Below are 13841 nucleotides of genomic sequence, written 5' to 3'. Positions count from 1 at the left end.
GGCCAGCCTTGCCCACAGGCAAATACAAGAAGAGCTGGAGACATTTCGTGCTTCTTTTCCCTCTGCCTAAAAATATCTCCCCACCAACTTAGCACAGTGCTTAAAAATGTCTATCCTTTGGGAAAGATACCCATCATGACTTCATGGCTCATATTCATAAATCTGAACCTTGTGGAAAGAATATTGAGAAAACAAGGTATAAAATAAAGGAATTTATTAAGATAGTGAAAACTGATGGGTCTGTGTTAGCTTTCTATTATTATGTAATGAATACCTGGGAGAGAAGAGGCTTATTTCAGCTCTGTCTACAATCAATTGGCTTGTCACTTTGAGCTTGTGATGAGGCAGCACATAAGAGCAGAAGCACATGGTGGAACTAAACCATTCACTTCATGGGCAGAAAATGCAAGAGGAAGAGCCTGGGGTCCTACTGTCCCCTTTAATGGCACCTCAGCCTCCATGACTTGCAAGAGCTCCCACTAGACTCCACTTCTTAAAAGTTACGCAGCCTCCCAATAGTGCCACTCTGGGGAACAAGCCTTTAACAAAGGCATTTGGAGGACTTTCCAGATCAAATTCTAGCTACATTACTGGGAAGACTCTGAGGTTCTGAATTGTGAAGAGAAGCACATGGCAGGGAAAAGGAGGTGCCACCAAGCTGCCTGAACACTTTTCCTCGAGTTCTAATGATTGTGCCTCCTGGCTATTCTTAACCCATCTGGTGTCTAATTATCTGGCACATACCCTTAAACCATGTATGTGTAATTACATCAAAGCTGAATCTACCAGATTACTTGGCATCCTAGAAATGCTCTAAACATGGAGGCTGTGTGATCACACAAGTTAGAAGACTATCTGTTGGATTTCCTAAGTTTCAGTGTGTAGACATTGGCCAATTAAATTCCCACCTCCTTGACTACAAAAGTGGGATCCCAGTCATTTGAAACTTGCTCAACTAAACTAGATCTTGTTTACTTTGACTCAATATTTTGTTTTAAAACCAATGCTTCTTCTTGAGATGCTATGCTCCAACTTTGTACACAAATTAATTGAAAATACTTAGTAATCTATTATCCAACCACAAATCAGAAGATGAAGTCTGCCCAGATGTAGGCAGACTCCCATGAACTGTCCCCAAGTTTCCATCCTTTAATGGCCCCAATTTGGGTCAGTTGATTGGCCATTAGGAATAGTACTTCTAAAATGACTAGTGCCTTCATACACCTTATTATTCCAATCTATTAGAAGTATTTCTCAGGAGAGAATTAAACCCCATTAAATCTTTAAGGCAGACCCTTCTAGTTGTGATATTTAGATAAATAGAAGGTATAATGAGAAAATATGGACCCTTCATTCATAGTTAAATAATGATAATTTAAATATTATTTATTTAAATGAATATAATTTAAATATTAATAATAATTTCAATTGCCTTTAGTAAATCATTGCAATTTACTATAATTTTATAATTTCCAGATTTCCTTGGGATGCACTACTGTCTTACTTTAAATAGTCTTGGTTATCACAGTCCTGAAAATTCCAATCACACAAATTTGCTGTATTTCAACTAACTTTCAGTTCATCATTTAATTCCAAAATAATATTGTTATAAAATATTCAAATGGCTTGAAATAATTCCTAACCCTCTAGAATTGTTTTTCTCTGTTGTTCTTAGGATTGTTTGAATCATCAATAAAACCCCAAAATCAGACTTTCAGAAAATTGTGCTCAGTCAACGAAGTTCAAACTTCAATAGTTGGCAAGAAAAGCTAACTTTTATAAAACAGCAATCATCGATCCTACTTTTATATCTCACACAGAGCCACGCTCTTCAATTTAGGGGAGAAGGCCCTTTCCCCTAAACTGTTGCCCATGTTTTACAACATGGTCTAATAGTAACTATTTATAAGTAGGTTTCTATATCTACATGAAAGGTTGGATCCATTCAAATATTAAAAAGCCAAAGAAATCTGAAATAAACTTTAGAAAGATCTCCAAATGGAATGTCTACAATGATTTCCAAAAGCATTTACTCCAAATCAAGTTTGTGTCTTAATATGGGAAACTAGAAAGTGTTTATACCTGGACAACCTCATTCCCTAACCATTTCAGTTCAAGGCATTACTGCTGTCAGTCAGTTCTTACAACACACATGTAGCAATACCTCTCAGTATCAATGAATAAAGAAGAAGTTAGATGGTCAATGAACTGTTCTTTTCCAATAACTGATGAGGAATAGGAATCACAATGTAAGAAGCCACTTTGAGAGCATTCATCAAACTGTAGGAGGCAGAGGGGTGAAGAAGAGCATGTACTTGAAGAGGGCTCGATTTGATCTAGCATTAGTCTCATCAACAACCTTGTCGGGTGTTCCTTCAAAACTAGCTCATAATCGGCTTTTGTCATCCTGTTACATATGCCAAAAACAGAGCCAACTAAGCATTTTCAAAAACATCTGCCCCAATGAACAAGGCAATATGTTGTGTAAATGCCACATCTCTCCGTATTTCAGGAACAGGAAATTTCTTACCTTGCTCTCTTCTCCTTCAAACACAGACTGGTGAACATTACATGCAAACAACGAGTTGGGGAGATCGTTGAAGTCAGTGATTGCTTGAAAGGCTTCCTCTGCGAAACACCTAGTGATGGCCCAGTCCCTGTCTATGCAGCAGAGTAAGAGAAGCCCTCCATCTTCTGGGATGTACCCCTGTTGCCCCAGGCTCCTCATTCCGATGAAGTATGATTCTCCCCTCATTCCTGAAGACACAAAGACAGATATTTATTAAAGTTGAACAAATTCCTTAAAACTCAGTTTTCAGGTTCTGGACAGTTTGGGGCAGGATAGGGAAGTGTTCATATCATTCCATTTCTCTTTGACTCAGAATTTCCCATGCAGCTCTGTTTCTGAGCAATCGCCCAGTCAGTTCTATGGTCAAAACCAAAACCAAGATAAAAGTTATATTGTGTACATGTATGAGTATGTAAAAACAAATCCCATCAGTATGCACAACTATAATGCATTAAAACAAAAACTTGTAAATCCCAACTCCCCAAAAAAGTTGGAGACTACCACCACTATTAATACTAATGATGCCTGTCATGTGCTGAGTTCCAGGTATTATTCTAAATGATTTACATGCATTAAACCTATTTAATCTCCACAATTACCTATGAGGTTGGCGCCAATATTATCCCCATTTTATACATGGGAAACAGAGGAACAAAGCAATTAAGTAGCCCTTAAAAGGTTAATTACAAAATGGCAAAGCTAGGATCCAAACCCAAGAGATATGGCACCAGAACTCTCTCTCCTTTGCCATGGGAATGAAGCTTATCAAAATTAGCAGAAATTTAAAGAAATATGATCTAACTCATAATCACCTGAGTCTTGATTCCATTGACTCTAATAGTTAACTGTTGGTCCACAATGAGAATACATGTACACACATGCAATACTTGTTATTTCCTCTTCTGCATGGGACAATTACTGCAAGTCACTGTAAGCCTTGTCCAGATCTTGAAAAATGATGAATACCCTGGCTAAGTCATGCTTTGTAGATCCCTCTCCCTCCTATCCCCATGAAGCCTTATGATATTCATTTTGCCTAGCTGTCTGTGTTCAATCTTTCTATCATTTCCTAAACCTTCCATAATTGACCCAAATGCAGAGGTTTCGCTTTTATAATATTGGGTACATAATTCAGGAGATTTGGTTTGTCTCCCCACATATTTCAAGGATCGCATGAACTTTTTTTTTTTTCATGTTTATTTTCATGCCTATAATACTCTTCTGCCCAAAGTTCAATAGAGACCAGTCAGTGAAAACACTTGCCAATGGTTACACAGGCAGGACTAACTGACAATTATGAGGTGGTCACTGAGTCATCTCCATCGAGCTTGATTTTCTTCATGCCCAGCATCACAGGGTAAAGGCAGAAATGTGGGCACCATTAACATCACTCTGCCTTCAGGATGCTCAGTCAGACAACTTCTGGGACCCCCGCCAACACATGGGTTCTGCTTATACCTCTTTCAAATTCTGAATCATGATGATGAGATTTTGTTTTTCCTCTTAATTTTTCCTAGAAAAGTCACTATGAGAGTTTGATAAGCAGTTTCTCATAGCAATAATGAGTTACATATAAAATCTCTGGTTGAGATAGAAGCAAAAAAAATCAATAATTTGGAGTAATAATTCTAAAATTGAATCACAGTTTGTTTTGTTTGGTTTTGGTTTTAGTAGTGGGGATTGAATCCAGTGGCACTTAGCCATGGAGCCACATTCCCAGTCCACTTGTTTAATTTTTAATTTTTATTTTAAGACAGGTCTTACTAAGTTGCTCAGGGACTTGCTAAGTTGATGAGGCTGGCTTTGAGCTTATGTCTCAGACTCCCAAGTCATTGGGATTTAGGAGTGTGCTGTAATCATGGTAAATGGAATCACTGTAATTGTAGTAAATAAAAAATAATTGTTCTATATAAAATATGATAAAACTATTCTTATATTCTGAAGTTTTTAAAACTCCAACTAGTGCAATATTTTCTGTATATAATAATAAAATAAATATTTTCATTAAAATATGATGTATGGTTTATTCTATAAATCACCTAAATTATATGAATATTTTCAATTAGAAGGAAAATGATCTAATAAAATTAAAATAAATGGAATTCAACTGCTAGACATCTTCAAAACACATATACATTCATTTTTATTCATCTATATAGTTCTTCATATTTTAGTGTAAATAAATAACAGTCATTATTGAGTATTATTAGAATCCAGCTACCTTACTAGTAAAAATAATTACTAAGAACACCAAAACAACAATGTTTCTATCAATAGATTATAGGAAAATATTTTGATCATGAAGTCATTCATAATCATCCAGTAGCATGAACCATAGATATTGTCAATTTTGGTTTTATGTTTAAGCTTGTCCATTTTACTTTATAAAAGTTTGAGTGAATAAAGACTGGTCCTCAAATTTTATTACATATGTTCTGTGAATGTTTCAATTATTCTTTCACCAAAAAGAAACTAAAATCCAATGCTGAACAAATTAAATAGGCCAAATATTAAGCCTCACTTAGGACTCATTTTAATCTACTCAAATAGCTTTAACCTCTGTTCTAAGCTGTAACAATACGATTATCTTCATGAGACTTTATTTTAAGCTCATTACTTTCAGGAAAGATTTGAAGAGTGAATGCATTTTTGGCAAACAACCCACTCTACTTACATGGAGAAATACTTTAGAAGTCAGAGCTTCAATGAACGAACCGAACCCTAATTTCTCTTTCCATTTCCCATCACTGGCTTATTTCATAATCTGGAGGAGTCACATGATCATTCAATGACTCAGTTTATCCTCATAACATAAGAATAAAATCACCTCCCTGCCTCCCTCTGCAAAGTAAGGGGAGGCACAGGAATCAAGCAGGAACCAAAGTGACCAGAATCAGCATTAACCATTAAATAGAAGAGAATGTAATATGAAGTGCTATAAAACACTTCATTAGGATAATCTCAGAACAAGGAAATTATGCTTTTGGATCATCACTAAACTTTAGGAAGCCCAAATAAACAGAAGAAAAAGAGAAAAATTTGATGATGAGAAAAACTTTCTAATAAGGACATGGAAAGCCCCAAGTACCAAGCTAACTGGTTCATCTTTTAAAATTAATTTCAAAAGTCTTAACTCTAATAAAAAACGTTTGAGGCAACCATTGTTTGCCTAACAAAAAAAAAATGTGCATGTGTTGTATTTTATTTCTAAGTCTGAGGTTGGCCCTCCAAAAGGAAGAGCTGCCTTAAACTGGAGGTATGCCCACCACCCATGGGTATGTTCCCCCCTAACCCCGCACTACTCAGCCTTCTCCAATGAAACCCCCTCTCTTAGAGTTAGTGCTTTCTTTGACCCACTTCTCAACTACATCTCTGGTATTTCCTGAGAGCAGAGATTGGGCTGTCTTCCTCCTTACATCTTCAGATACATATAGATAGTCCTCAAAAAGATGTTAAGATTAATGAATGAATGACATGAAAAGGAGTCATTTTCAGGAAGTAACAGACCAGCAATTGGATTATAATGACCAACTTAAAATATGTTGTTTATTTCAAATGTATACATAAATCATGAAAATAATCCTCTCATTTAAATGTAAGGTTTGATTTATTAAATATAACTTTACAAATGAAAAAAAGCAAGAATCACTCAAAAGATTCATCTAGCTAAAATTTAAGAAGATCTATGGAGCATGACAAAAATAATGTTCATACTTTTTGATTATATGAGTTTACTACAAAAAGAACTGAAAAATTCAGAAAGATAAAAATAAGAAAAGAAAAATAAACCATAATCTTACTATCCAGAGAAACCTCCTCCTAATAGTTAATTGTTAGATACATTTAGTTCTAGTGCACTTATTTATTTATTTTGGTACTGGGGATTGAACTCAGGGACACTCCACCACTGATCCACATCCCCAGCCACACACACACACACACACACACACACACACACACATATTTAGAGACAGGGTCTCACTGAGTTGCTTAGTGCCTAAGCCACTGCTGAAGCTAGTTTTGAACTCGCCATCCTCCTGCCTCAGCCTCCTGAGTCACTGGGATTACAGGTGTGTGCCACCATGCCTGACCTCCAGTGCACTTTTTATATGTATAGTTTTTTGTTTGTTTGGTACTGGGGATTGAACCCAGGGGCACCTAACCACTGGGCTAAATCTCCAACCTATGTTTTTAAATTTTAAGACAGCATCTCACTAAGTTGCTTAGGGTCTTGCTAAGTTGGTGAGGCTGGCTTTAAATTTGCAATCCTCCTGCCTCAGCCTCCTGAGCTTTTTAAATAAAATTAGAAACATACTGTTTAGTATCCTACTTCTTTCTGACAACATTGATATAATCCAGAGAAGTTCCCTGTATAATTATATATTCTTTGAAAACATTGATTTTAATAGTCACTTTGCCTCCCAGAGTATAGATCTGTCATAATTTCTTTATCTATTCTTCTTTTGTTTGATATTTGGAAAGCATACATTTCCACCACCATATGGATCTGGAAAAGAAAAGCCACTATCTGCTATTAAAATATAAAGCCTCCTGTGGGAGAACTCAAAACTCCCTCAGATGAAGAGGGGTTACATCTTGATGAAGTACTAACAGAGCCCCAGGGAAATTCCTTAGGGCCAGTCCTTCCCTATAAGTAGGGGGCTTTGGGGGCTGTAGTCTTCTTGTCAGTAAAATGTAAAATTACCAAGGCCTTATTCACCTTATGAGTCTAAGTGAAGGTCTTTTGAAGCCCCCCAAATAATTACCCAAATAATATGTGCATGAAAGCTACTTATTATTATCTTTAGGCGCATCAAGGGCAAGCTAACAGCAGAAGAAAGTTGGCCATCATTTACTACTCTTAAGTGTGTCAGTGAGCTGGGTATGGTGGCACAGGATTGCAAGTTGGAGGCCATTCTTGGCAACCTAGCAAGGATCTGTCTTAAAATAAAGGGCTAGTGGTGTAACTCAGCAGTAGAGCACTTGCCTAACATGCACAAGGTCCTGGACTTAATCCCTAGTGCCAGAAAAAAAAATCTCAAAGGGTTTAAAACTCCAGTGCACATCCATGATGGTTAAACCTATGACACTACAATGAGAATCAAGTACCAGTATGGCTTCAAGATTTGAAATGTATCCAGTGGAGACCCCATAAGGAGGGAGAGATCTCTATAAGGCAATAATAATAATAATAATAATAATAATAATAATAATAATAATAAAGCCTGTATCCCATAAAACCAATAATGACAAGATGAAGATTTTTTTTTTTACAAAAAATTACAAAGTTAGTAGCAACAATAATATAAATGATTGTATTAGATTCACATTAATGAAGGATGAAGCCTGTAGACAGGAGGATTTGCAATCATTTCATTGCTATCCTAATAGCAATGAAAATAATTTTTATCCAAGCTTTTTAAATATCCCAAAAGCATTTATTAAACATTAAAGGCCTAAAATGAAGAGTGTGTACTTCCTATTCTAGAGTCTAGCCACTTGAAACTTAAAGCTACCTTTTTAATGAAAATGTGGTGGCCACTGAATACATCTTTGCCATCTGAATAAGTGGATGAATCCCAAATAAACTTGGCAGATAGGAGGAGTACTGAATTTCTTCACAAGGAATTAATCTTTCCAACACTCCCCAATTTCATTCCTGACCAACATTTATATGGTACAATCAAGTCCAAGAGGAAAAGCAAGACCTCTGGTTCAGTTAAATTTCATTATTATTGCAAACTTACTAATATGCATGAGACTCTGATTTCCAAATTGCAGTATTGTAAAAATTTTTACTTTTCTAGCAATGGGGTCTATCTCATCAGAATGGGGGATCCACACATGGTCCCATAGGAATTCAGCCCTAAACAAGATATAAAAGGAGGGGTCAATCACAAAGAAGTTTATGGGAACAGCTGAGGAGCCATGGAAAGACAAATGAAATTGTAAACACCTTTAAACTAGCTGAACTATAAAATAAAATCAGACAATAGTGTGGTCTGTGGCCTGTTTAAAAAACAACAACAACAAAACACTGCCATCTGGGAAAGTGTGGGGTGCCTATAATTTACCTGAGTCCCCTAACACAGAGAGAACATCATGGCCAGTTCTGGATGCCACACACAACAGAAACACTGGAATCCTTTCAAAGGAAACTATTCAGTTTGATAGCAGGGCCAAAAGTCACATTGTCTGAGAGATAATGGCCTGGGAGGAAAAGGCATAAGGAAGCAAAGAGAAATAAGTCTGGAATGAAATCATGGCTGCTCCCAATCCTAAAGGAGGAAAGAATTTTGGGGTTTGGCCCTTGGAACAGAGATGTTCAACCCGAGAGAAAGAGTTCGATTCAACAGAAGGATCCACAGATCTGTTAACAAGCTAGGTTGAAACAGAATACCCGGCCTCAGGTCTTAGTGAGCAATTTGTACTGGTGGTATCCATCCAGCAAGCTGCACATAGCAGGTGCCACCCATCTAGCAGGATGTCAAAAGGGGATTCCAAGGAACAGGGAAGTGTTGGCTGACAGTGTCTTAAAGGTCCCCTCTCACCTTAACACTTATCTTTCCACAACTGAAAAACAAAACACAGGAAGAGGGATATCTTTATACTATGAAATGCTCCAGAGAGGAGAACTTACAACCTTTAACAATAGCTTTCTCCAGTGTGCAAACCTTTAATTTGGATGCTCATAACTGCCTACATGTTTGTTTCCTCTTCCAGGTTACTTGTACTTGAAAGCAAGAATTTTTTTTTAATAGGAAAATGCTTCAAAAAGGGGAAATTATCAAGGCATACAAAAAAAGCAACTTAAGTTGGAATTTATTTTTTCTTAGACAAAAAAAAAAGTCTTTTAAAATTAAGAACAGGAATATAAAACTGTTTTGCAGTAAGTGTGGCCTAAGGAGAAATTAGGCCTCAATTCTATGCTATGGCCAACTGAAAATGGTAACTAAGAAAATCAGTAGAAATGGTTAATGAACAGTTCGTACTGGCTCTAAGTCCAGTTTTTATTGAAAAACAAGTAAATGGATTATGGAGATTTTGTTAGTATGGAAGAACTTACAGATGACAAAGCTTGAATATTAATGATAAAAACTTGGAATGTAATGTTGTTTTAATGAGTAGTAGGTAAGAAATGCCCATAGCTATTTTAAGTGGAAAATAAGATTAAATGAATCCATTTCAAATTTTTAAAGAATAGAAACCTAAACAAAGTTTTGCAATGTTTACAATTCCTTCAGCTCTAGAATTAAAATTTTAAATTCTCTCATGGCATGTGGGACAAAATCAGCTCATCAGAAGAAAATTTTTACATAAGTAGTAATAATTTTTTAATTAAATCATACCTATCTCAGCATTCAGTTTTGAACTGGCCTCATAAGTGAGGTCCTTTTGACTGCCCTTCTGATATTTTAATATCTAGATTCTCTTAGGGAGAAGACAGGACTCTTGCTCATTTTTGTTCATCTTACAGACTGAAGTGTAATATTAGAATTGACGAGCCATGCCCGCCATCCTGAAATACAAAGGAGAGATATGATATTCTTAGGCTCCATAGAAACCCATTACAGCTCTTTCTGAAATATAATGGAACCTATTTAATTCAGCTGCAGAATTTTCACACCTGCAGAGCTGTGTGAACCTCATGCTATTCTTGATACCATTTGGGATCAGTCTTGAAAGAATCAGGAACATGCCGTTTTCAACTCATGCTTTTCAAAGGAAATTATCCCTATTCCTCATTCACGGCTCCCTTCAGGACACCTTCTGAATTAGCTCTCCCTCCTCAAGCTCCCACTGGACCATAATTTAATTAATTCAATTCCCCAAGGAAGCAGCACTCTATGAATTTTTATGAAGTATGTAAACAAAGCGAGTTGCTTCCGTCTTCTCCTCATGCACTGGATTCTGCAATAATGGTGGGATGGACAAACCTGTCCCAAATAATGTCTTTACACCTGTTGGGGTTTAATGCTGGTGAGAATCTGCAGATCAGTGTGTTCTTCCAATGGACATGATAAAAAAGGAAAGATGACCTCAAACTTACCCAGGACCAGATGGGACAAACAGAGAGGGCATTTGTTTTCCATTCCCAAAACCCATCAAGAAATTGTGTTTCAAACAGGTTTGCTGCAAGAGCAGAGAGTCAGATGGAGGAAGCACCATCTTTAATGGGGAATTTGAGGGTGAGAATGTTCTACTTAAAGACAGACAAATCTGTTTCTACCAAGAATGTCCAGCAATGAATCCCAGGTTATTAAGCAAAACAAGCAGTACTGAAGCATTCACCCCAAACAGAAGAGGGATGGCCATTGTGTTGGTCAAGGTCCCAGCAGGAAACAGATGGTATGCTTAAATTGGATAGTTTGAGAAGAGTTTAATAAAGGAACTGTTCACAAGATGTGGGCAGGCTACAGAGGACCCACAACAGAGACTGCAAACCCTGGACTGTCACCACCTCTTGACTTGAAAATGTGAGAAGAGAGAGAGAGACTTCCAGACTGGAGTTTCTAAAGTGTCAGAGGCCAGGTGGAGAGGACCACTGAGAAGTCTTCCAATGAGGGTCAGTTAATTCTCAGCTGCACCACAAAGAGAGTATCAGAGGAACCAATATCCCCACCTTCCTCTCTTGCTCTGATCTCCTTCTGGAACTTTCCATTAATCAAATCCAACTGGAAACCATAGGACAAGGGAGACAGCAATGGGGAGCATGTGGGTCAGTCACCAGGGCACTCAGTGGAGAAATGGGAAGAGAGTCTCACTGGGACCCAACGAAGATGTCAAACAGTCTTTATAAATGGGTAGTAGTCTAGAAATTTCACAGGTTAATATCAATACAACTTTAAATCTTAAAAAAAAATTGAAAGCACTCATTTTTTAACAGTTCCAACCAGGGCTTGTGTAATATAGAAGATTCACCATCTCCAGCCACAGTTTTCTTGAGAACAATAGAGTGGAGGCAGGGCTGAGGGGCTCTGTGTGCCATAGAGAAGTCAGTCCTGTGCCACTGTGGAGTAAGTGTTCAGGAGCTCCAGAACCATCCTTTCCTTACTGCTTAGAAGAAGCAGAAGGAAAGGCCAAAGCCTCTGGGTGAGCCAAATAATTATATGCAAAATAACATTTCACAGGAGGAAGACACTTCAAAGGTGAGCAAGAAGCAGGTAGAGGTTGCTATGGCAGCCAAAGTAAGATTCATCCTGTCATCTTTCACATTGTGCTTTCTGTGGGGGCATGGAGTGCTGGGGAGAAATGGAGTAAAAAGAAAAGAGCAAAGAGGGAGAGATGCTGCAGCTTTAAGTGAAATGGACCCAAGAAGGTCTGAGTTATTCAGGCCTTACAATAGAATAAAGAAATAGCCAGCCGACCAGCAGGCTGCCTGGGGGTGGAGAGCTGGCCAGATCTCATTAGGAGGCAGGTTACACTCCCTCTGATGAGAAGAGCAGATACAAAGGGCTTGAAGGTGAGGAGGAAAGGAAGGAGACAGAGAACTCTCTCTGAACACTATGCTGATTTCCCCTTCAAACACAGCTAAATGTCCACGTCACTTTCACATTAAAATTCTCCCCTAACTCTCAAGGATTCGTCAAATTAATGAAAACAGCTCTTTAGCCCAGCAAACCAGGACACCCACAAGATGACATTCTTGCCATCTAGATTTATCTGCTGCCTCATCCGTGCTGAGAAAAGAGTCACAAACAGGGTTCAGCCACAAGTTCCAGCTGTCAATAATAATATCAGTAGTGGCCAACAATGGATGAGGGTTTGCTTTCTTATCAGGGCTTCATCTGCATCAGACTGACAGCGGTGCACCTTGACCTCCTCCCTCCAGCTTCCCTCAAGTCCAAGACTTTCTCCTGAGCCACCCCACTCACCCATGTGCCACTCTGGGGTCACAGGCTTCACAGCCTGCATTAGATGAGAGCACCTCTCATTGGTCACTCTGTCCTGTGCTTATTTCTCTCAGGAGATCTCACTTTGTCTTGCCCCTCTCTGCACCTGGCTTATTCTTATCCTTTCACCTAATGTTGAGGACAGGAGCTGGGCCTGATCCATGTATAGAATCCCTATAGTTACAAAACAGAACTCTTTTCTTTCTTGAGTTTGGTGGAATTGAAGGAGTTCCAAATTGGACGCTCAACTCTCAAACTTATAAGCTGCATGGCCTCGGGCAAGTCAAGTGACTTCACCTCTGTGTTCAATTTCCTCACCTGGGAAGTATGGGTAGAAGGATGCACACCTCATAGGGCTGCTTTGAGGATTTAATAGCTAATACATATAAGGCACTAAGAGCAATGACTGGGACACACTACACTTGCTCAGTACGTGTTAGGATCGACCATCTTACTTCTCAACAGAGAAACTCTGGACCTCTCACAAGACACAGGTAGAAGGAATAGAGTGTAGTGTAGCATGTGACTTTGGAGTTGGTCTGTCCGGTCTGAATCCTGGCCTTGCCATTTTCTGGATGTGTGAACTCAGTCGTGTTGCTGAATATCTCTGGGAACTGTGTGAAATGTAGAGCCACAGTGGTGCTGTCCTCATAAGGTAGTTACATGGATTAAATGTCATATACCATAGCATTCTTCTCCCTCACCCCACCCCAAAGTCTCAAAAATTTCAAGATCTATGTTTTAAGTTCTTTAAAGAAAACTATATTCCACAGTAAAAAATATAAGAACTTTGAAGTCAGATAGACTCAGATTCAAATCCCAACTCCCTGTCCATTGTTATTTGCCAGATGGAAGAAGATAGACTGATAGTTGAAGCTGACCATGGACTTCAGATCTGAAGTCTCCTTCGACCATTTAAGTTTGTGGTTTTAAACAAATTCTCTTTACTCACTTAGCCTCAGTTTCCACGGCTATAAATTGAGATCACTGAGAGATCCAAATGAGATAATCCTGGTAAAGAATTTAGTCCAGAGCCCACAGAAATAACTATTTGTGAACTTTTTTTTTTTAAAGAGAGAGAGAGAGAGAGAATTTTTTTAATATTTATTTTTTAGTTTTCGGCGGACACAACATCTTTGTTTTTGTATGTGGTGCTGAGGATCGAACCCCGGGCTGCACACATGCCAGGCGAGCGCGCTACCGCTTGAGCCACATCCCCAGCTCCTCGTGAACTTTTATTATAGCATTTACTATAATCACTTATATGTTAGTCAGATTTTCATTGCTGTGACAAAATACCTGAGATAAGCAACTTAAAAAGAGATAGGTTTATTTTGGCTGATGGTTTCAGAGGTTTTGGTTCATGGTTGCATGGCCTT

General features: G+C 38.2%; 1 protein-coding gene across 1 annotated transcript in view; it reads right to left on the bottom strand.

Moving 5' to 3' along the window:
- Positions 1–13841, bottom strand: part of Rcan2 (regulator of calcineurin 2) — a 243918-nt gene that overhangs the window by 198228 nt on the left and 31849 nt on the right. Inside the window, exon 2 of the mRNA XM_071613345.1 lies at positions 2531–2757. Within this exon, the coding sequence (XP_071469446.1) occupies positions 2531–2755 (225 nt within the window). The 5' untranslated portion in view covers positions 2756–2757. The remainder of the gene's footprint in view (positions 1–2530; positions 2758–13841) is intronic.

This window comes from Marmota flaviventris, chromosome 6 (assembly GCF_047511675.1).
Source record: "Marmota flaviventris isolate mMarFla1 chromosome 6, mMarFla1.hap1, whole genome shotgun sequence".
In the NCBI taxonomy this organism is placed as follows: Eukaryota; Metazoa; Chordata; class Mammalia; order Rodentia; family Sciuridae; genus Marmota; species Marmota flaviventris.
Note: the sequence above shows the minus strand (reverse complement) of the source record. Positions and strands in the feature narration are given on the sequence as shown.